The sequence below is a fragment of the Dipodomys ordii genome, unplaced genomic scaffold, assembly GCF_000151885.1.
Source record: "Dipodomys ordii isolate 6190 unplaced genomic scaffold, Dord_2.0 Scaffold34, whole genome shotgun sequence".
Lineage (NCBI taxonomy): Eukaryota > Metazoa > Chordata > Mammalia > Rodentia > Heteromyidae > Dipodomys > Dipodomys ordii.
This window is the reverse complement of record NW_012267250.1, coordinates 14,732,762-14,757,283: the sequence shown is the minus strand read 5'-3', so window position 1 is coordinate 14,757,283 and position 24,522 is coordinate 14,732,762. Positions and strand designations below refer to the sequence as shown.

Here is a 24,522-nt window from a genome sequence, read left to right as displayed (position 1 = left end):
GCCTTGAGCTGAAGAGCTGAGGGACAGTGCCCAGGCCCAGAGTTCAAGCCCCACGGCCGACCAAAAAAAAAAAAAAAAAGATAGTATATATACAAGCTTTTCGCAAATGAAGACTACGCTTGAAATAATGCAGATTTGAGTAAATAGAACAGATGCCTTAAAAATAGGAAATTTTAGCCAGGTATGGTGGTAGACGCCTGGAATATCAACTACTCAAGGACCTAGAGGCAGAGGATAAAGAGCTTAAGCCAGGAACCAAGTTAGCCAGATAACCTCTCTAAAACAAAATACAAGCAAAAGGGCTACATGTGTGGCTCAACTAGTAGAGCACTTGCTTAGCATTCAGGATGCTCTCTCTGGGTTCAATCCTCAGTAACTCAAATAATAAACATATACACACAGTCCTTCTCGCTCTCCCTCTCTCTCTCTCTCTGGCATACATGTTGAAATTTTTCCAGGCACCAGTAGCTCACGCCTGTAATCCTAGCTACTGAGGAGGCTGAGATCTGAATATCACGGTTCAAAACCAATAAACCTCTAGAAAACTGGATGCAGTGCTGTGGCTCAAGAGGTAGAGTGCTAACCTTGAGCTGAAGAGCACACAGACAGCGCTCACGCCCAGAGTTCAAGCCCCACAATCAAATAACTAAATAAAATCTTGAGATAAAGTGATAAAGTTAAGGAGAAAAAGGAAGTCTACATATAACAAGAATCTCTAAAGAAAAATAAAACCATGTGCCAGTAGCTCACGCCTGTAATCCTAGCTACTCAGGAGGCTGAGATCTGAGGATCACAGTTAAAAGCCAGCCCAGGCAGGAAAGTCCACCAGAAAACCAGAAGTGGCACTGGGGGGCGGGGGGGGGAGGAGGAGGAGGGGGAGCAATTAGAGAAAACAAATACTTAACATCATACATACATATTCCAAGGATTAAAGATGCAGCTCAGCCATAGAGCACTTGTCTAGTGTACATGAGGGCAAACATGCCAGGGTCAATTCTCAGGAGCACAAGAAAAATTAAAAGTGAGCCAATCTACACATAGCAAGAATTTCTAGCTACTAAGGCTCAAAAGTGGCTAGGATTAAAGATATAAGCCACCAACTCCTGTTTTCAGAGAGAGAGAGAGAGAGAATGTGTGTGTGTGTGTGTGTGTGTGTGTGTGTGATTGTTAACTCAGGGCTTGACACTTGCTAAGCAAGTGGTCTACTACTTTAGCCATACCCCCCCAGCCCTACTGATTTTTAAAGAAAATTACTTATGGGGGGAAAAATCAGATCAACATAATTCTTCATTAGTACTGGAGTTTGAACTATCTCCAACTTGTTAGGCAAGCCAAGAACACTACCCCTTGAGTCATTCCCTTTTGGCTTTACTTTTTATTTCAAATAGAAGCTCAATTTTTGCACAGGGTAGCCTTGGACCACAATCCTCTAACTCATTTCATACGTAGGTATCAGGTGTGTATCATCCCACTTAGCTTGTTTTACTGAGATGGGAATCTAAATTTTGGCCTAGGCTGGCCTCAAAACATGATATTCACAATCTCTACCTTCTGGCCTCCTAAATAGATTGAATTACAAACTTTAGTCACTGCACCAGTTTTTGTTGTTTTTTAAAATATGATTTTATTGTTATTAATAAGGTGTTATAGAGGGGTTATTTCATATTTTATACAATGTCACCCCTTACTTCACTTTCCCCCAGCCTCTCTCTCCCAACTCTGCCCAGAGTTATATAAGTCATTTTCTACATCATGTATACTGAATTGTATGATTGTGTTTTTTTTTTTTTTTTTAATGGTACTGTGATTTGAAGTCAGGGCTTCACGTTTGCTAAGCTACTTAACCCACCAACACCATTTTATATTGGTCATTTTCTAGATCACATTTTCAAAGCTTAAAAAAAAAGAACTCACAGAATTCCTTTCTAACATCACATTGAAAACCTCAAAAATACATATTTTTTAAATCTATTCTGACTTCATGGATCTTCAGAGGCTGGAGACAAGTTCTTTCTGAATTAGACGCAATTCTGAGAATGACTACCAAGTTTGGTCCACAAAGAGCAGTACCATTTATTTTATATTTTGTTGATCATGAGGCTTGAATTCAGGGCCTGGGTGCTATACCCTAAGCTTTTTCGCTCAAGCTGGTGCTCTACTACTTTAAGCCATAGCTCCACTTTCGGTGTTTTAGATGTTTAATTGGGGATAAGAATCTCACAGGGACTTTCCTGCCCAGGATGGCTTTAAACTTCAATACTCAGATTTCAGCCTCCTAAGTAGCTAGCCGTGAGCCATGAGCAAGAAGAGTCCAATTTTGCTTAATAATTCATCTCCAAAGTCTCAGAAAGCATGAAAAGACTTACCTGCTTTATGTGCGGATTCATGGCCATTTCAGTTACATTCTTCTTGGTCTCACAGAAGATAATAGCCCTCCCTTCAGATCCACTGTATACTTGAAGGACATCTCCAATAACTGCTGGCCTCTGAGACCAATGGCACTGGATTGCTAAATGCTTGGAGAAAAGAAAAGGTGATATTTGTTTCATCAAAATTACCAGGAAATGATTTCTTTTATGTTTTCTATCTGGTCAAGAATTGGCCTTCCTGGGAGACTGTGAAAAAAAGACTATCTCAGCTCCATTTAAATGTTTAAGTCCAAATATTTACACAAGAAATAAAAAACAAATCTCTGGTGAAAAAAATAATAAGTGAATGAGTGGGAGACACATTGGGACTACTAAACAAAGAACTTTCTGGAATGACAGAAATGTTCAAATTGTTAAAATATCTGAGTTACTTACATTTGTGAATTCGTCAAACCTGAACAACTCTTCATTGCACATAATCTTTTTTTTTTAATTTCAGGCATTTACTCCAGTAACAGAAAGCTAACATGCCATATGAACACATTTAAACAAATTGCATGTAAATCTTATTAAAAAATAGAATGTGGGGCTCAAGCAACAGAGCACTTGTCTAGCAATCCTGTGGCCCTGAGCTGAAACCCAACTACTGCCATAAAGTAAATTTAATTTAAATTCACAAATAATTTAAATATAGAAAAATTAAAATCAGTTATATATGACATTAAGTCAACAATTAACTATTTAAATTACTTATATGTGTTTGTAATGAGCACAAAGTAATTATTACAGAAGTAGTAATTTTTGAAATAGTAAAAAAGTTTTGTCAGGCAGATATATACAAATATGTCTAGTGATGTGCCTTCAGATAGATTATGTGTAGTCAATAAAAGTTAATTTTTAAAAACCTCAAAATATGATAAGGGAAAGAAGCCACACGCAAAATCTCATATTATATAATTAATTTTTCTTCTTTTTTTCTGCCAGTATTGGGGTTGAATTCAGTGCCAATGCTCTCTCTTAGGTTTTCTGCTCAAGGCTAAGCCACAACTCCACATCTGGTTTTTTCGTAGTTAACTGGAATTAAGAGTTTCACAGAAGCCAGGCACCAGTGGCTCATGCCTGTAATCCTAGCTACTGGTGAGACTGAGATCTAGTGGTTCAAAGCTAGCATGGACAGGAAAGTTTGAGCCTTTTATCTCCAATTAATCATTAAAAGAAAGAAAAACCAAAAGTGGAGCTATGGCTCAAGTAGTCAAAGCACAAATGCTCAAGGACGGCACCCAGGCTCAGAGTTCAAGCCCCAGGACAGGCACAAAAACAGAGAATCACGGATTTTTCCTGCCTGAACTGGTTTTGAACTGAATAGCTAGGATTATAGATCTGAGCCTCGAGTGCCTAGCTTTGCATAATTACCTTTATATGAAATACCATAAGGACAGAGGAAAACACGTGGTTGCCAAGAATTGAGGAAAGGAAGAAATAGAGAGTAACTGATAAGTGGTTTCAGGGAATCCTTTTGGGTGATGAAAAAGTTTGGAACTAAATAGAATTGTGGTTATACATCACAAATGTGCTAGATAATACTGAACTGTAAAAATTTTAGTTTTAGTTGTGTGAATTTTGACTCAATTTAAAATACTGTAAATATTATGCTCTAATTAGAGATATACATTCTCCTTATACTTATGGGGAAGTATAGTGACTTCTGAAAATTTAAATGCATCAAAAAAGAGAGGCTGGAGTATAGTAGTAAGTCACAAGCTTAACATGTGCCAGGCCCTAGGTTTAATCTCTAGCACTTAAAAACAATAAATTAAAGCCAGGCGCCAGTGGCTCACGCCTGTAATCCTAGCTACTCAGGAGGCTGAGATCAGAGGATCACAGTTCAAAGCCAGCCCAGGCAGGAAAGTCCGTGAGACTCTACTTTCCAATAAACCACTAGAAAACCAGAAGTGGTGCTGTAGCTCAAGTTGTAGAGTGCTCGCCTTGAGCTGAAGAGCTGAGGGACAGCACCCAAGCCCAGAGTTCAAGCCCCATGACCGACAAAACAAAACAAAACAAAATAAATGAATTAAGTAAATCAAATAAGATGGACATATTTATATCTATATGATAAAGGAAATAATAAAACATTTAACTGGGCATAATGAAACATGCTTGCAATCCATTCACTAGAGGTTGAGACAGGAAGGTTAAGGTTCAAGGTCAGCTTGGGCTACACACATCAACACCATCTCAATAAAATAAGCAGGGCACCAATAGCTCACACCTAGCTACTCAGGAAATAGGATCAAGACTGCAGTTAGAAATCAGCCTGGGCACAAGTTCACAAGACCATCATCTCAACCAATAGTTGGACTCAGTCAAACATGCCTATCTTCTGGTAGGTAGAAGGCTGAGATTAGGAAGACTGTGGTTCAAAGCTAGCCTGGGGAAAAAAAAGTACAAGAGACCCTATCTCAACAGAAAAAGCAGCCTGGGTTCCATTCCTCAGTACCACATAACCAGAAAAAGCCAGAAGTGGCGCTGTGGCTCAACTGGTAAAGCACTAGCTTTGAGCACAGACAGGCTCAGAGATAGAGCCCAGGCCCTGAGTTCAAGTCCCAGGACTGGCAAAAAAAAAAAAAGCTAGGTGCTGGTGGTTCATACTAAAATCATAGCTAGTACGGAGGCTATCTAAAGATCCAGGTTTGAAGCCAGCCTGCGCAGGAAAGTCTGCAAGCCTTTTATCATCATAAAACTTTAAGAAGAGCTGTGGTTCAAAGTGATGAGTACTAGCCTTGAGCACAAAAGTCCAGGGACAGTGCGCAGGCCCTGAGTTCAAGCCCCAGAACCATCTTTAAAAAAAAAAATCTGGGGCTGGGAAGGTGGCTCAGTGGTAGAGCGCTTGCCTTGCATGCCTGAGGCCCTGGGTTCGATTCCTCAGCACCACATAAGCAAAAAGAAAAAAGCCGGAAGTGACGCTGTGGCTGAAGTGGCAGAGCGCTAGCCTTGAGCTGAAGAGCTAAGGGACAGCGCCCAGGCCCAGAGTTCAGGCCCCACCAACCGGCAAAAAAAAAAAATCTGAATTCGATCAAGCATCATAATGTAACTATCAACTCACAGAAAAATGAAGACAAAGAACAAGTTATATAATGTTACAGAGATACAAATCAACATAATTAGGACCGAAGAAACCTGTACATTAAAAAAAAGATTCAAGACCCATTATCAGCTAGTGACAATGAAAATATATTTGAATCTATATTGAAACTATTTTAAAATTAAGAAGCAAAGTACATTAATATGAACTTGGAAAGTATGAAAAAATTACAATAGGATTAGGGACTTAGCTCTGTGAGAGAACACACATTTGCACATCTGAAAGGCTCTAAGTTTGATATCAACACCAAAACCATAAAAACTATTTTTCTTCTATTTTGACTATTTTTAAAGAGGCCTATTTATCCTTTAGAAATATATACAATTACCTGGAAGTGATGCTATACACCTATGATACCAAGTAGCAGAAGCAAAAGGATAGATTTCAAGGCTAGCCCAAGCAAGAGTTACAGTAGCAGAAAGATCCTTGTTTTCTTTTTGTGTGTGTGTGCTCATACAGGGGCTTTAGCTCTGGACTAGAGTGCTGACCTTCAGGTCTTTTGCTTAAAGTTTGTGCTCTACCACTTGAACCATAGCTCCACTTCTATCTTTTTGGAGGTAAGAGTATCATTGACTTTCCTACCTGGGCTGGCTAAGACCCATGATACTTAAAACAGCCTCCTGAGTAGCTAGGATTACGGGTTGTGAGCCACCACAGCCCAGCAAGATCCTTGTTAAGTAAAATAAAATGGGCTAGTACAGTGCTTTCCTAGCATCTCTAAGGTTCCAATACTGATTTTTTTTTTAAAGAAGAAAGGCTAGGTGCTGATGGCTCATATCTATAATCCTAGCTATTTAAGAGGCTAAATCTGAGGACTTTTGTTCAAAGCTAATCTGGGTAGGAAAGTCTAGGAGACTCTTCTCTAACTCCCAAAAAGTCAGAACTTGAGCTGTGACTCAAGTGGTAGACCATTAGCCTTGAGCAAAAAAGCTGCCAGGTGCCAGTGGCTCAAACCTATAATCCTAGCAACTAGGGAAGCTGAGTGAGATCTGAGGGTCCTAGTTTAAAACCAGGAAAGTCCCTGAGACTCTTCTCTCCAATTAACTACCAGAAAACTGGAAGCAGAGCCATAGCTCAAAGTGTTGGAGTACTAGAGTTTTGAGCGAAAGAGCTCAGGGCCAATGCCCAGGCTGAGTTCAAGTTCCCTGACCAACAACAACAAAAAGATAACTATGTATCATTTATATTGTTTAGATATAGTGTGTTTGGAGTTTGAACTACTGGGCCTGTGAATTGGCCCTTAGTTTTGTGCTTATTTAGTCTTTTTTTTTGGTCTTTTCTTTTTTGGTACTGGGGATCGAACCCAGAACGTTGCACTTGCTAGGCAAGCGCTTTGCCACTGAGCTACATCCCAGCCCTGTGCTTATATAGTCTTGTAGGCAGCTAGATGCTGATGGCTTACAATTGTAATCCTAGTTTCTTAGGAGGCTGAGATCTGAGAGTCATGGTTTGAAATCGGCTTGGGCAGGAAAGTCCCTGAGACTCTTTATCTCCTGTTAACCACCAGAAAACCGGAAGTGGAGCTATGGCCCCAAAATGGTAGAGAACCGTCCTTATGCAAAAGAGCTCAGGGACAGCTCCCAGGCCCAGAGTTCAAGCCCCAAGATCATTACCAACAATACAAAGCTAAAGGACAGTTCCCAGGCCCTGAGTTCAAGCCCCAGGACCAATGCCAAAAAAAAAAAAAAAAGAGATAAATAAGCTAGAGTGAGAGACGAAAGAGAAAGGTTAAAAGGGAGAGAAAGGTAGGCAGACAATTAAATAAGGATGAAATGCTTCAAATGCAGGGGCAAAGAATATATTCCAAGTATAGAAAACACCATTGATAAAACTTAGTAATAGGTACATCAGATTCCGTGTGTGTCCATTTATTCACTTTTTTACATGCTTGAAATATCTTTAATAGTCTTTTTTACTGGTGTATTTTACAATATTTTTTTTTCTTGCCGCTAGTACTGGGTCTTGAAGTGAGAGGGCCTAAGCCACTGCTCTAGTTCTGGCTTTTTACTAGTTAATTGGATATCCCAGTCTCAGATTTTTCTGCCCACACTGACTTCAAACCTCAATCCTTAGATTTCAGCCTCCTGAATAGCTGGTATTATAGGCATGCACTACCAGTGCATGGCTATTTTTACATTCTTATGATAAAACTTTTAACCATTAGAAAATATACAAAGCTTCCTGTGACCATCAGACACTGTAACTATCCCCTTGCTCAGTTTCGCATCACTATTTGATATTCATCTTTCTTTGGTCCTGTTTTTTCCATTTATGTATACCTAAAGAAGCTATTTAGAATAAGATGTATATTTTTGATTTGTTGCAGTGCTAAGAATTTTTTTTTAATTGGGGCCTGGGAAGGTGGCTCAGTGGTAGGGTGCTTGCCTTGTATGCATGAGGCCCTCTGTTTGATTCCTCAGCACCACATAAGCAGAAAAGGCCAGAAGTGGGGCTGAGGCGCAAGTGGTAGAGTGCTAGTCTACAGCTGAAGAGCTGAGGGACAGCGCCCAGGCCCAGAGTTCAGGCCCACAACCGACCAAAAAAAAAAAAAAAGTTTAATTTACTTTTTGGTGCCAATCCTGGAGCTTCAACTCAAGGGCCTGAGGGTTGTCTCTGAGCATTTTTTTTTTAAACTCAAGGCTAGTGTTCTACCACTTTAGCCACAGCTACCCCTTCAGCTTTTTTTTGTAGTTTATTAGAGATAAGTCTTATGGACTTTCCTGCCTTGGCTGATCCTTAGATCTCAGCCTCCTGAGTAGCTAGGATTATAGGCTTGAGCCACCAGCTCCCAATCATTTCTGACTTTGTGATGGCTAACTGGAGATAAGAGTCTCACAGATTTCCTGCCAGACTAGCTTTGAATCACTATCCTCAGATATCAGTAGCTAGAATTATAGGCATATAAACTTTTTAAAACTGTGATTCCTTACAATATTCCATAATTGTTTGGGTTTTTTTCCCCATGGTACTAGGAATCAAACTCACATGATTTGGTTTATATCACTTCTTCAAATTCATTCTTTTTAACCACTGCATTATATTTTATAGATAATATACTATTATTCATTTGGCCTTCTACTTTTCCTATGTAAAATAAATATACATCTATTAAATACAAAAAATGACATATAATATACATCTGACAGTCATAAACACTATAAATACTACCTTTAATTTAGCTTTAAAAAATATATACTCTTGGTTTCATTTTATGGAGTCACACAATCAACCTGTTCCTTAATGACTTCTTCTGACTTCTGTATTTGGAAACACATCCCCTTTCCTGAGATCCAGTAACTATTTAAACTATTTTTCAAAAATAGTTCAAGATATGTTTTGATATAGGCTGTAGCATGAGGATCTGTTTCTTTAGCGTTAACAAATTATTTCAGCACTATTTTTTGTTACATTCTAAATAATCTCTCTAGGGCTGCTTGTAGGTCCTTATCTTAGGACTTGCCTGTTCACTTGCTATTATTTTTCTATTTATTATATACTGCTTCTCAGTTTTATACTATAGAAATACACATGTATCTTTCTGACTAAGGGAAAAAAAGAGCTTAAGTCTAATTAGGTATCCAGAACTCCAGTTTAACTTCAAAAATGTCAAAAATAAATAAAATACCAACTAAAAACTAGTATCTATCATGCTGGGGAGCTACTTACTTCAACAGTAGTTGCAGCCTTTTGAGTCATTTTTCCAACAAGGTCAACCTGTTCATATCTGGATTTCATGTATTTTTTTGCAACTTTGTATACCCACTGTGGGCAAGTTGCAGAAAAAAGTAAAGTCTGAGGATTGTCTTCAGAATCTTAAATAAACAAAAAAAAATGCAAATGGTTTTTTTAATATCCCATGATATAATCAGCTCTTAAAAATCACCCCCAGCCTCAAAGAAATAATGAAAAATTCCAAACATGGGGTCAATTTTTAACACACAGACTTCATTGCAACTACTAAAAGTTTCATGTTTTAGAACTGGGGCATTATGGAGACAAATGAACTCTGAAGAAAAGTGAGAATTTAAGGATGCACCCAAAAAAAAAAAATCAGCGAAAGTTAGTAAATCTCATAATTATAAAAGATACACAGAAGAAAGCATAGGAAGCTAAACAAAGTATACAGCTGTACTTTCTTTTATAGGGAAATAATAACTTTAGTTTTGTTAGAATACCAGGGAACAATGTAATAAAAAAATAGGAAGTAAAGAAAAACAAGCTTTTAAGATAAAACAATAAATGCTAATGTGCTTATTGCAATTAGAATATACCAGTTTTGTAGGATTCGTGGATAATATCTTCAACTTGTTCAGCAAAACCTAAATCTAACATTTGATCCACTTCATCAAGCACAACGTGGCGCAGTTTAGAAAGATCCAAACGGCCGCTTTGCAGATGATCTTTGATACGACCAGGGGTTCCAACCAAGATGTCAATACCATTTCGAATATGATTAACTATGAGAAGAGAGAAATGCCAGGAATATGTAAAAAGTAAAATATATACTTTCACCTCATTTGTTTAGATTTAAATAGGAAACACATCTTAGCACTATCATAAATATTTACTTACTTTGGCTTTGATATGATGTTCCGCCATAAAAACACGCCACACTAAGTTTTCTAGTTATATCTTTGAAATCTTTGGCTACCTGGTTTGCCAGTTCCCTTGTTGGAGCCAAAACAAGTACCTAAGAGGTTTTAAAAACAAAAGATACTTTTCTAAAGACTTATGTAAAGTCAACCTAAGAGGAGTTTTTCATTAAGGTACTTACAGAGTACAGGGCTGGGGGTGCAGCTCAGTGTTAAGCAACTGTCTAGAATACCTAAGGCACTGGGATCAATCCCCAGCACTGCAAAAACAAAACAACAGCAGCAGCAACAACAAAAGTAGCCATAACAAGAAGAATAGCTTATATTTATTATTTCCTACTTCTGCCAGACCTCATCCAAAATCAGTTTCTCAGTGAAATTCCCAGATCTCTTTTTATATCCCTCCACACCTGATTGCTTTTCTCACACTTATTCCACCTAAAATATTTCCTTATTTGCTGACTGTCTATCTTACTACTAAATTGTGGTAAGAACAACAATATAAAAGCTGGGACTTATACCCAGTGGGCCACTATATTCCTTGCATTTCAAACCAAGTCTGTACAGAACAAATACTTTACAAGTATTAAAGTAAACAAAAAAAAGTTCACCCCGTGCTGGACACTAGTACTTTACATGAAGTATTAAATTCGATTCTCACAGAAACAGTGTAAGATGGCATTATCCCAGTTTTATAGATAAGTAACTTGAGTCTTAAAGAATTTACAAGTCTTGCCCGAGATTAAATAGCTAAAAGTAGTAGAGCTAGAATCTCCAGTAACATCTTTTCAACATAAAAGCTTTTCTTAAAATACTTTTGGGAGTGTTTCCTATTTCTATTACTTTCCTAATTCCACCCAAGAAACAGAAATATCCAAACAATTTGTCTTGAAGGCCAACACAGCCATATAACACAGTGTTATATGGGATAGCTGATCCAAGAGCATTATGATTTAATTTGACTTGAGTCATGTGAATGTTCTTTTAAACTGTAATATTAATTAGGGGTTTTTCAAAAAACAATCATACCTGTTCAAATTATGAGGCAGTAATTTTTCTTCATCACTTTTACAAACCTTAAAGTACACACACGTTCTAAAAAAGTCAAATTTTAGGCTAAAATACTACCAGTATTTGTTAGTTGACTTTACTTAATTAAGACATATCTCCACTATCCGAATACTACAGAAGCTAACAATTTCCTTTTAATAAGTCTTCATAAAAAAGTCAACCAGTGAAAAAAGCAATGTTGCATATTTACCAAATAAGCGAACAGCTCTTTAGAAAATTCATTGTTTAAAACCAAAGGTCAAGATCAAGCACAGTGGTTCATGCCTGTAATCCTAACTACTTGGGAGGCTGAATTCAAGAGGATCCAGATTTCAGGACAATATGAATAAAAAGTTCCCAAAACTCCCCGTAAGCCAAAACAGCTGGTTGTGGTAGCAGGTGCCTGTCATTCTAGTTACACAGGTAGTAAACAGGGGTAAATAGGAGGATCACAATCCAGCCAACCCAGGTAAAAAGTTAAGACCTGGTTTGAAAAATAACTAGCAACAATGTTCGACAAGAAATGTACTCATTACCTTATGTATGTAACTGTAACCCCTCTGTACATCACCTTCACAACAAATTTTAAAAAAAATTAGTAAGTAAAAAGACTAGAGCTATGACTCATAGAGCACCTGCATAACAAGTTCAGGGCTGAGTGCAACCTCAGCACCTTAAAAAGAAAACCTAACTAAATCTAAGTGTGCATGCTGCTAAAATAAGGTATAAGAATACAGTTATCAGAGACATATTTATAACCATATACATTAATATGCAATAACTATAACATTTAGCTTTGTTCAAAATTTCCTCATGTGAAATAAACAAATTTTTGCTTCATGGTCCAAATTTTTACTTTATGCCACAGATCTAGCTTTTCTCTCTTGGGAGTACTTGAATTAAAGACTAGTGTTATTGTAGTATATTCTTTCAGGTCATGAACATGTGTGAGACCCTGGGCTCTATCCCCAGCACCAAAAAAGAAAAAAAAATAGTATACTCTCTCTGTCCTTTTCCATTAATGTTTACAGCTTTTACTCCCTTAGAACCGTTACCTTTGGTGAGCGGCTTTTTTTAATTGTTTCTTGATTTCTTTGGAGCCTTTCAATCAAGGGTATGGCAAAAGAGAATGTCTTTCCTGTTCCTGTCCGTGCTTGAGCAATTAAATCTTTTCCTTCATATACAGGACCAAAGGTTTTAACTTGAATAGGAAAGAGATATGTTACCCCTCGACCTGTAAAATGAGATTTCATTAAAATATTTCTTTAGACTAGCATTAGGAAAAATATATTCATTTGAAAAATGACAATCTTGCTTCCTCCATACCTGCCTGATGATTCACTACCTCATGACATTTACAGTTATTCCTACCCCAAATTATTAAAAAATTTGGTCTTAACTTTTGAGATATATACACATATAAAGCAGAATATTGAGAAGGATGATGTAGAAATAACTGCAATTAAAATTATCTTTCATATTTTCCTTTTGGTCAAAAAGGCAGAAGAGTTTTATAAAAACAAAACGAAACAGTATATCCATTAAAATTCACAGTACCTTTCAGAAGCTTTATAGTCTCTTCAGAAATAGAGAAATTAGAGAAGGCGCCTTCTTTCTGCTCACGTGTTAGGGACTGGCAAAATGAAATCAAAATTTATGTAGTATAGTTTATTTTCAACTTTATTTACTATTTCTTATTTTACTAAACTAGCTAAATAATCAACGTTAGTTACTACTTACAAAAAAATGTATACATTAGCTGGGTACTGATGGCTCACACCTATAATCCTAGTTACTTAGGAGGCTGAGATCTAAAGGATTGCAGTTTGAAGCCAGTACAGGCAGGAAAGTCCGCCTTCTATCTCCAAATAAACAACAAAAAGGGGCTGAGAATGTGGCTGAGTGGTAAAGTGTTTGCCTAGCATGCATGGAGCCCTGGATCAATTCTTCAACACATCATAAACAAAAAAAAAAAACCAGAGCCGGGCGCTGGTGGCTCATGCTTGTAATCCTAGCTACTCAGGAGGCTGAGATCTGAGGATGGGGGTTCAAAGCCAGCCCAGGCAGGAGAGACCGTGAGACTCCTATCTCCAGTAAACCACCAGAGAACAGGAAGTGGCGCTGTAGCTCAAGTGGTAGAGCGCTCGCCTTGAGCTGAAGAGCTGAGGGACAGCGCCCAGGCTCAGAGTTCAAGCCCCACGACCGACAAAAAAAAAAAAAAAAGCCAGAGGTGGCACTGTGGCTCAAGTGGTAGAGTGCTATCCCTGAACAAAAGAAGCTCAAGGACAGTGCCCAGGCCCTGAGTTCAAGCACTAGGACTGGCAAAAAAAGAAGCCAGAAAGTGGAACTGCGCTCAACTGAAAGAGTGCTAGCCTTGACTTAAAAAAAGGGACAAGCGAGGCACTGGTGGCTCACATCTATAATCCTAGCTACTTAGGAGGCTGAGATCTGAGGATCATAGTTCAAAGCCAGCCTGGGCAAAGGAAGTCCCTGAAATTCTAATCTCCAATTAACCACCAGAAAACTGGAAGTGGAACCATGGTTCAAGTAGAGCGCTCGCCTTGAGCTGAAGAGCTAAGTGACAGTGCCCAGGCCCTGAGTTCAAGCCTCAGTACCTGTACATATGTATATACACTACATATATACATGCATGTATGCATACATACATACAATGCACACATATAAAAATACAAATGTTAACACTGAGACCTGAAGACTACCTAAAGTTGTTATTGTTGCAGAAACAGAAAAAACAGAAAGCAAACAACACAAGAAGTCTTTGGTTTCAGGAAGTTAGAGGCCAATTCATAAGCACGTTAAGTAGGGACTAAAGGAATGACAGAAATAGCAATAAATGACCATCAGTAAATTAGAGCTGGGCACCGTGGCTCATGCCTGTAATACTAGCTACTCAGGAGACTGAGATCTGAGGATCAAGGTTTGAAGCCAGTCCCAGCAGAAAAGTCTGTGAGACTGTTACCTCCAATTAATCACAGAAAAAGCTCCAAGTACCACTGTGGCTCCTGTGGTAAAGGGCTAGCCTTGAGCAAAAGTAGCTCAGGGACAGTGCCCAGGCCCAGGGTTCAAGCCCTAGGAATGGCAAAATGAATGAATGAATCAATGAAGAGAAAAAAGGGGGGAGGGAAAGGGAGGATAAGAGAGGGGAGAGAAGAGAGAGACAGAGGGGGAGGGAGGGATTATGATCACAAGTTTCAGGTCCACTATTTCCACACTAAGAGAAAAAGTCATATGATGAAAGAAACGAGCCAAAACAAAAAAGGCTCAGGTTTCAGTTGTGCTGACACTCTAGTCCAACTGAACTCTATGTAGGAAATGCTAGGGAATCTACCCAAAATGCCAAATCAGCCTATATGTCAAATATAATATGAAAAGTATCCATACCTCCTCTAGTTTATTTTCACTTGCTTTATGAGTAGAACTTTCTAAAGAAGACACTCGCTTTGATTTTTTTTCATATTCATCAATATCTCCATTTGGTAGATCTTTTCTTCTTGACTTACGGGAGATAGAGAATTCATCTGAAAGTCTATTGCATCCTTCTTCAGTGTCTCCATTTAGCTTCTCTTTCATTTTGGATTTTTTGGGTTTAGGAGCATCCAGGTCATCTGTAACACCATTTTCTCTTGTTTCTGTTTTCTCATCTGATTCATAATGGTGCCTTGATTTCCTTCTATCACTCTATGGACAAAGAAACAATGACAAGAGGGTCATAGGTCTGCTCTTAAGACTTCAGAAGTCAGAGCATGACTCTCCAACCAGTTGAGCTTAATCTACAGTTACGTTGAAAACCTATCGGGCAGAAAACCAGATTAATGCCAAGTTTTACACCTCATCAGTTTGCTGTCTTTGTCATCTCATTTCTTACATTCTGAAAACTCAGCCTCCTGTCCACCTCTAATCCTATCACAAAACTTTTAGGGAAATTAAATATCTCCTCAGGAAAACAATGGAACTACAAAATTCTAAATTAAAACACAAAAATATCTCACATCTCTAAGAGAAAAAAATATTTATTGAGTACCTACCCAGTAATGTACAATGCATTTTCAGCTTACCTCATTTAAATCTTTGTAACAACCCTCTAAGGGAAGTTCAGGTCCATAATTCCTTACCCAAAATTCTGATATCCATAAAGTTCTGAAAATTGAAAGTCTTTTTGTGACTTAATTGTAGGCAAAACCTTAGCTGATCTGAACTCATTTGATGGCAAAATTTAACCAGAAATAACATGAAACTATTTGTAATTTCTCTTTTTCCACTTAGTATGACTTCTTAGTTAATACTGATGTGTTTAATTGTAGGCTGCAGATCCAAAATCCTGATGGGGTGTTGTCACCTTTCTATAAATCCCCAGAATTTTGAATTCAAACACATCTAACTCCAAGAATTTTGGATAAGGGATAATGAACCTGTATTACTTTTGCTATATTACAGATGAGCAAACAGAATTTCTCAGAGGTTAAGTATTTGCCAGAGATCCCCCTGTGGGATTTCTGCAAGTTGAGTGCTAGAAATTGAATCCAGCCCTATCTGATTTGAAAGCCTGTACTCTTTTCTTTTCATATCATGCATTCTCTCTTAACTTTGATAAATAACAAGTTAAAGAAAAAACAAACTAGTGAGGCCTAGTGGCTCATGCCTGTAATTCTAGCTACTCAGGAAACTGAGATCTGAAGATCACAGTTTTAAGCCAGCCCAAGAAAACCTTGGAGACTCTTATCTCCAATTAGCCAGCAAAAAGCCAGAAGTGAAGCTATAGTTCAAGTGAAAGTACACCATGCTTGAGTGAAAAACCTAAGGGAGAACACAAAGTCTTGAGTTCAAGCCCCAGTAATGGCACAAAAGAAGGAACAAAAAAAGATAACCATACAATTTTTTAAATTAATTTATTTATTTTTGGTCAGTCATGAGGTTTGAACTCAAGAAGGCCTGGGTGGTTCCTGAGTTCTTTCACTCAATTGTAGCACTCTACCACTTTGAGCTACAGCTCTACTTCTGGTTTTCTAGCAGTTAAATGGAGATAAGAGTCTCACAGATTTTCCTGTCTGAGCTGGCTCTGAACCTCAATCCTCAGAACCCAGTCTACTGAGCTAGGAGTACTACAGGCATGAGCCACCAAAAAACACCTGACAAAACTTGTTCTTGGGGCTGGGAAGGTGGCTCAGTGGTAGAATGCTTGCCTTGCACGCATAAGGCCCTAGGTTCGATTCCTCAGCACCACATAAGCAGAAAAAGCCATAAGTGGGGCTAATGCTCAAGTGGTAGAGTACTAGCCTTCAGCTGAAGAGCTGAGGAACAGCGCCCAGGCCCAGAGTTCAGGCCCCACAACTGACCCAAAACACAACAACAACAACAAAAAAAAAAACCTGTTCTTTTTCCATGGTAAGGCAGTAACCTTGGAAATCTTCTAATTTGTATTTTTAATTTAGTCAACGTATAACTCTAAAAATGCATATTCTGCAAATTCAATTTTAAATATCAAACTGGTGACTGTTTTATTTATTAACTACAAGAAATTATTTGAATTTAGCACTTCAGAATGTGCCAGGTAAATTATATGGTAGCAATTAGTGACAGTAAAACCTGTCAGCATCAAAATTTTAACCATTACATGCAATATTTAAAGGGCATCAGCATATAATTTTTCCATCCATAAAATAGTTGTGAAAACATTACACATTGGAAAATGCTCTGCAGCTACATATCATTTGATCTTTAGTTAACTGGACTACACACCTCCCCAAACCAGTAAGTTCTGTAGAAAATTAAGATTATTTATAGAGTTAGCCCTGGGGTTTGAACTGTTCCTAGCTTCAGTACTTCAGGGAAAAAATGGAGCAAGCCAAAGTGAGACCTCTAAATTTAAGTCCAGCAACATCCTAAAGTGATGAAATACCTTATTCCACATCAGAACCAAAGTACTTGAGATTCTTCATCTCCTAGGTTTTCATTACAATCTGCATGCCCTATTTATTCTCTATGTCTATTATATTTGAATACTTCCCCTCTCCCTTCTAGGAATGCTCCTAGTTTCTGCTCTCTATGTATACTTTTATACCAGTTTCATGCCTTTGATGCACACTCCCATACTCTAACCATTATTCTAAGGACATGTACATTGGTTACATATCTCAACATAATCAAACAAATTCTCTTCAAAAACTATGTCAATGGCCAGGCACCGGTAGCTCAAGCCTATAATCCTAGCTACTCAGAATGCTGAGACCTGAGGATCTCGGTTCAAAGCCAACCCGGCAGGAAAGTCCATGAGACTCTTATCTCCAATAAACCACCAGAAAACTGGAAGTGGCGCTGTGGCTCAAGTGGTACAGCGCTCACCTTGAGCTAAAGAGCTGAGAGAACAGCGCTCAGGCCCAGAGTTCAAGCCCCATGACCAAAAAAAAAAAAAAAAAAATGTATCAATGCCAGGCAATCTAATAGTCTACTTCTATTCATTGGTTCTCCAATCCATTTCAAATCTCTGTATTTCATAAAGAGCAATCAACAAGTAGTTTTGGAAAATTTACAATGGGAAAGCTACTAAGCTACAAGAATATAATGAAAACTAAGCCAGGCGCTGGTGGCTCACATCTGCAATCCTGGCTACTCAGGAGGCTGAGATCTAAGGATCGCGGTTCAAAGCCAGCCTGGGCATGAAAGTCCGTGAAACTTTTTTCTCCAATAAACCATTAGAAAATCGGAAGTGTTGGGCTGGGATGTAGCTCAGTGGCAAAGCGCTTGCCTAGCAAGCGCAACGTCCTGGGTTCGATCCCCAGTATCAAAAAAGAAAAGACAAAAAAAAAAAAAATACAGTTAAAAGAAAACCGGAAGTGGCGCTGTAGCTCAAGTGGTAGAGCGCTCGTCTTGAGCTGAAGAGCTGAGGGACAGCATGCAGGCCAAGAGTTCAAGCCCACGACCAACAACAACAACAAAAAAAGAATATAATGAAAACTTTAGGTAGATGAAGTTGAGGTTATTTTTCTTTAACATCTTTGGGAGGCAGGTGCAGGTGGCTAATGACTGTAATCCTGGCTACTCTGGAAGCTGAGATCTAAGGAACAAGGTTCAAAGCCAGCCCAGGCAAGAAAGCCCATGAGACTCTTATCTCCAATTTACCACCAGAAAACCAGAAGTGGTACTGTGGCTCAAGTGCTAGCCTTGAGCAAAAAGAGCTCCAAGACAGCGTTCAAGCCCTGAGTTCAAGACTGACAAAAAAAGAAAGAAAGAGGAAAAAAAAAAGAATCTTTGGGAAATATGTAGGAAAAGAAAAAAATAAAAATTTACAAGGAAGCACATGCCAACAACATGATAAAGAAAAGACAATACTGGGGGCTGGAATATAGCTCAGTGGCAAAGCACTTGCCTAGCAAATATCCTAGGTGTGATCCCCAGTACCAAATAAATAAATAAAAATAAAAAAAGTTGCCAGGTGTCAGGGTTTACAGGCTCATGTCTATAATCCTAGCTACTCAGGAAGCTGAGATCTAAAGAACAATTCAAAGCCAGTTGTGGCAGAAGAGTCTGTGAGACTCGTCTCCAATTAATCACCAGAAAACCAGAAGTGATGCTATGACTCCTTAAAGTGGTGAAGCACTAGACGAGCAAAAAAGCTCAGGGACAGTGCCCAAGGCTTGAGTTCAAACCCCATGACCGACTCCCAAAAAAAGACAATACTAGGTACCTGTGAGTATAGCTCAGCAGTAGGGCAAAGAGGACTGAGATTGTACAGTGGGGTACTTAGAAAAAGTATAAACTAGGCCCTGACAATAGGGGATGTGGATGCACAAGGAAAAACAAGACTTTCAAAAGGAAGTAAAATAAACTGTTTAGGGATTCCATTTACAGTTAACCATAAGTAGCTGTAATAGTTGAATTCAGAAAGACAGAAAGCAAAGTAATGATTGCTGGGATGGGAGGAAAGAAAAATAAGTAGTCAGTGTTAAATGGGCCAGAGTTTCAGTTTTGGAAGATAAAAGTTTGGAGACCGGTGGCAGTGATAGTTGAAAAAAATGTATGTAAAGCAACAGAAGAATATACTTAAAATGAAGGTGAGAGCGAAAATTTAAAGTTCTGTAGATTTACCACTATAAAAGAAACTGTAGGTTGGAGATACTATTTCATAATAAGTGCACTTGCATCAAAAAAGGGAAAAGCCAAGTACCAGTAACTTATACCTGTAATGCTACTCAGGAGGCTAATATCTGAGAATTGTAGTTTGAAGCCAGCCTGGGCAGTGAAATTCATGAGATTCATCTCCAATTAACCACCAGAAAATCAGAAGTGGATATGTGGCTGAAAGTGGTAGAGTGCTAGCCTTGAGCAAAAGAGCTCATAGACAACACCCAGTCCCTGAGTTCAAATCCCACGACCAACAACCACAACAAAATATCTAAAGCGGAGCTGTGACTCAACTGACAGAGTGCTAGCCTTGTGCAAAAAAGGCTCAGGACAGACTCAGGCCCTGAGTCCAAGCCCTAGAAGTCCACACACACACACGCACAGGAGGCTGGTTGAGTGAAATTCCAAGTTTTACCTTTAGTGATAAATTAGAGGGCTGCTTTCTGCTCTCTAACACTGTACAGAGTAAATCTTATTATTTTATCAAACTCAGCCTTCAAAAACTGCTCCTTTATCCTCAGATGTTTTTTTCTCCAGGCTAAATGTCTCCTGCAAAAATTTTAACTGAAATGGGCACCAGTGGCTCTTGCTTGTAATTGTAGCTACTCAGCAGAGCATGATCTGGAGATTAGGATCTGGAGGAGGGAGCAAGGTTCAAAGCCAGCCTATGCAGAAAAATTAGCCTGCAAAATAATCAGCACACAAAAAAAAAAGGCCTGGCACCAGTAGCCCACACCTGTATTCCTAGCTAGGAGGTTGAGATCTGAGGATTGCAGCTGGAAACTAACCTAAACAGTAAAGTTGCATGAAATTCTTTTTTTTTTGCTGGTCATGGAGCTTGAACTCTGGGCCTGGGCTGTCCCTCAGCTCTTCAGCTCAAGGCTAGCACTCTACCACTTGAGCCACAGCACCACTGCCAGTTTTTTCTGCTTATGTGGTGCTGAGGAATTGAACCAGGGCCTCATGCATGCAAGGCAAGCACTCTACCACTGAGCCACCTTCCCAGTCCCGCATGAAATTCTTATGTCCAATTAACAAACAGTAAAAATGCCAGAGTGGAGGCATGGCTCAAGTGGCAGAGCATAAGCTGTGAACAAGGCCCTGAGTTCAAGTCCCTGTACCGCACGCACGCGCGCACGCACGCGCGCACACACGCGCGCGCGCACACACACACACACACACAAACCTATTTGTGTAATTTTCAGCACTTCATCCTGTTTCTCCCTTTCCTTCCAGTCTCCTACTCCTCCACAGGCTTCTAGAGGGCAGAGAACATTTTACATACCTAAATCAACAGAGTCTGGCACAAATTAGATGCATTAAATACTTGTGGATTGAAAATACTGTCTGTAAGGGCTATTAATAATACAGCCCACAAGACCTCCATCACAGCCAAATCCCGGCAACGCTGGCTGTGACACTATTCCTTGAGCCTGCATCAAGGACTTACCGAGGTTTGCAAGGCTAAGATCGTTTTCCTCAAGATTCTTACACAGAGGACAGGGTGACAGAAGCAACACACACTCAAGGCAATCATTTTTCCTAATTATCTTCTAAGATGGCCCGGGAAAACCAAATGACAGGCCTCGCTGCTAAAGGAAGACAAGGCAATAAAAAAACAGATTCCGCGGAGGTGGGAGTTTGGGGGGAGATTCGGGCGCCGACACGAAGGGCTGAAGGACCACGGGACGCAGGGCCCAAAGCCCAGAACCGTCCTTCTTCTCCAGTCGGAACTGTGGCGACGGGAGTGATCACGAGCGACCTCCCGGGACGCCGAGGGTGGAACGAGCGAGAAGTAGCGGATGCTCCCGCCCGGTCCTGACAGGCCTTCATCAGTTCCCCTCCCCGCCCAAGTCGGCGCAGCCCAAAAGGAGGCGCGGCCCATCATCAGCTTACCTTTTGCCTCTCCTTCTTCAGGCTCTCGGACTCTTCCAGGGGTGCTTCCAGCTCCATAATGTCCCCCCACAGGAGTTTCCCAGGCATTACGGGGTGCCACTAGCCTCCCACCCGGCGCGGTGGGCACTACCACCCACCGGCGGCGACAGCGTGAAAGGAAGCGGGGGTAGGGCGGCCGCCCAGCCAGGCTCGTGCGTCACTTCCGGGAAACGCGCCTTAGGGCGGGAGAAAATAATCCCGATACTTTCGGTTTACGCTCTACCCAGCTTGCAACCTCCCAACCAATGACTGTGAGAAGACTCCAATGCCCCGCCCTTTTTCTGAAGTGATTGGCTTCTAGAATAAAACCGTGGCCAATCGCCATAAAGGATGCGCGTACTGATTAGAATGAAGGATTCGGTTTCACTCCCTTCTTTTCTATCCCTCCCCACCCCCCACCCTCCACCCCTCGGAACAGTTTTCCTTAGCGTTCCGGGAGAACCTCCAAGGTTTCCCAGCATGCACCGCGGAGGCTGAGAAGCCACCACCTCCTCCACCATATACTCCCCACCACCACGGGTAGTGGGGGGGGGGGGAGGTGGAAAGGGGAGGGGGAGAGCCCGGCGTCTGGCACGTGGGTACTGAGGTGGGTGGGAGCGCCACGCGCAGCCTCGCCATTCGCGGCCGGGAGCGGCAGCCTCCGCCCCGCCCATTTGTGAGGGGTTGGGGGGGGAGGCGTTAACGCTCAACGGCTGCGCGCGTGGCCGACGGCCTGGCGTTGAGGCTCGGAGGGGTCGGAGCGGGTCCGGCGGGCGTGAGGTTGGCGGCGAGGAGCGGCTAGGCGCCGGGCGCAGGATTGCGGGCGCAGCGTTAGGCCTTGGTTCGTTTGCGTGAGAGTCCTCTCGTCTGCCATACGTGGAAGTCTGAAGTCACACAATGGGTCGGAGCCCCGTCAGGACTGGCGAATCCTGCTCCCGAATGGGTCTCAGCCACGCCGGCCTGAGAGCTGCTGTGGGGAGAGGCTTTCGGGAAGCCATGGGTCGGGAAAGCGCAGAGACCCCCTAGAGGAAGACGGCGTGATGGCCACAGACGTTATATCATACGTGTGGTTTTTCTTGGCCGCAGGATGGGGATGCACTTGCCCCTGAATCGCACGAATTGCACCAAGGATAACTTCGTTAGCATTTCCTTTTTTGGACTGTCATTCTGAGAAGCACTTTCTGAACTCTTCAGAAATACAGCCCAGCTGCTCTACTCCTGAGTACCGAATCAGAACAGTGCTGGCCTCTGGAACTCGCCACCCGAGCAGAATACCGAATGGCTAAAACCACCTTACATTACAGAGGCGACTGCTTGAGGCTTCGTGCAGCATTGTGCACCGGGTCCAAGTCAGGGCTGGATTGTTGGAATGTAACTTCGGTACCCCGAACGCAAGGAGTGTTCAGATAATGATTTTTTTTTTAAGCATCTCTCTCCCCTAGGTAATGAGAGTAATGCTTCTCTACATTTCTGCTTCTCTAAATCCTTTTGCCTCATTCCCAAGCCCAACCGAAGTCTAGCATGTTGTTGCCCTACAAGAAGATTGATGTGCACAGAAACACCGACGAAACGGGGCGAAGAATAGAATGCTCTCTTTTGATTAAACATGGATATAGAGTTAAAAGTATTGGCTCCTCGGGACTCTCTTTGGTATCTACATGTATGCCAAAGCTAACAGCAACTCTGAAAAAGGACTGTCCTATTCACAAGTGCCAATAGTGTCTTTTGAATGGCCTGTGACTAGCAACGCTGGGACACATGCTTCCTTTCTGAGCCTTTGGCCTCGGTGCTAGGAGGAAAGGGCATGGAAATCTTTGCCCAAGGAGCGGCTTACTTGGAAAATACTTGGTGGTATACCATGTTCTCAATAGAAAACTTGCTCAGTCAACTAGAAAATACGAGAACAGGGATTAAAAAAAAAATCTTGGACTAAGGGGAAGATGACATCATGGATCAATAATTTAAAAAATAATTCAAAATATCATGAACTCTAGGTTCTAGGCATTCACCTGCCTCAGCTTCCTGCGTTTTCCATGCATGCACCACAATGGCAAGCTCCAAATTATTAGAACATTTTTTATTTTCTGGCTATCTTCACAGATATAATTTCTTTGGCCTATTATCCTATTTACCCATGAGGTTGAGATCTGAGGATCATGGTTCGAAGCCAGCCCAGACAGGGAGGACTGAGACTCCTATCTCCCAATTGCCACAAAAAAGCCAAAAGAGGAGTTGTGGCTCAGCTGGTAGAACACTAGACTAGCCTTGAACAAAATAATTCTCTCACACAGCCCCCAGGTCCTCAAGCCCCACGACCAGCACCCCCACACACACACACAAAGGTGCTTTATATGCTAGTCTCATTTCTAAATTTCTATAAAGTTCCTTGTCTTAGTCCTTATTAAACTGACTTTTAGGATATAAAAACAAGATGAACTTTCTAAATAGCTTGTCTCTAGTTATTTTTGAAACTACAAGACTACATTTTAATTTTTCTCCATAGAAAGTAGAAAGGTAAAAGCCATTTTTATACTGCATTTTGCATCTGCATGTCAAACTTTGGTGATGAGGAACTGAACCATTTTAAATGTTATATAGGGAAATAATTTAAACAGCAGCTATAAATTGAGACACTGGAAATAAGATTGAGTGTTGAGAGAGTGTAAATTGAGTGTAAATAGGACGGAGAATTCAAGGGAAGAGAGTAACACTGCCACTGTTAGCTAGGTAACCTTGGCCAATTCAACTTTAAAATCTTGGTATTAGAGAAGCAATAGTACCAATGGTGCAGCAAATTGGGAAGATGAGCCGATAGCACAGAACTACAGAAATTGGGGTATAGAGACATTCACAGCAGCTGGAGGCTTTCACAGCATTGGAAAAAAGAGACATTTTTAAACATACTTACCACGTGTCCCTGTATGTATGTACCTTTTAATTCAAAACATTTTTGGTGCTATAGGGTTTGAACTCAGGGCCTTGTACTTGCAAGGCTAGTTCTCTATTCCTTCAGCCACATATCTCCTCCTGTTATTCCTTTAGTCATACATGTTTTGAATCCAGCTGTAGGAGTGAAAGCTTCAGTCATACCAGTTATCCCAGAAGAGGGCACTATTACCCATTACAGAAACTGCTTCTGATGAAGGGAAAATGTTCAGATTTCAAAAGGAAGAAAGCTATGTGAATGGCTAGTGGTGTGTCTTGGATACTCCCTTCTTGCTTGATATCTCTCTTTCCCATCCTGTTAGGCAACCTCCTATCTTTATTCTCACATAACTGTATGAGGTGGCAAAGCACAGTGCTTCAGTCTTTTCCA

General features: G+C 40.6%; 1 protein-coding gene across 2 annotated transcripts in view; it reads right to left on the bottom strand.

Moving 5' to 3' along the window:
• The window catches only part of Ddx50 (DEAD (Asp-Glu-Ala-Asp) box polypeptide 50), a 42,561-nt gene extending 21,180 nt beyond the window's left edge, over window positions 1-21,381 (bottom strand). The window contains exons 1-9 of one of the 2 annotated variants that reach the window (XM_013017211.1): window positions 21,189-21,237; window positions 20,743-20,884; window positions 14,556-14,852; window positions 12,711-12,786; window positions 12,209-12,387; window positions 10,084-10,201; window positions 9,783-9,968; window positions 9,178-9,323; window positions 2,367-2,516 (exon numbers count right to left, since the gene is read on the bottom strand). In XM_013017211.1, the coding sequence (XP_012872665.1) occupies window positions 2,367-2,516; window positions 9,178-9,323; window positions 9,783-9,968; window positions 10,084-10,201; window positions 12,209-12,387; window positions 12,711-12,786; window positions 14,556-14,852; window positions 20,743-20,829 (1,239 nt within the window). In that variant the 5' untranslated portion in view covers window positions 20,830-20,884; window positions 21,189-21,237. Of the gene's footprint in view, window positions 1-2,366; window positions 2,517-9,177; window positions 9,324-9,782; window positions 9,969-10,083; window positions 10,202-12,208; window positions 12,388-12,710; window positions 12,787-14,555; window positions 14,853-20,742; window positions 20,885-21,188 lie in introns of both variants that reach the window. The other variant, XM_013017210.1, reaches the window with a different exon arrangement.
• Window positions 21,382-24,522: the final 3,141 nt, after the last annotated feature.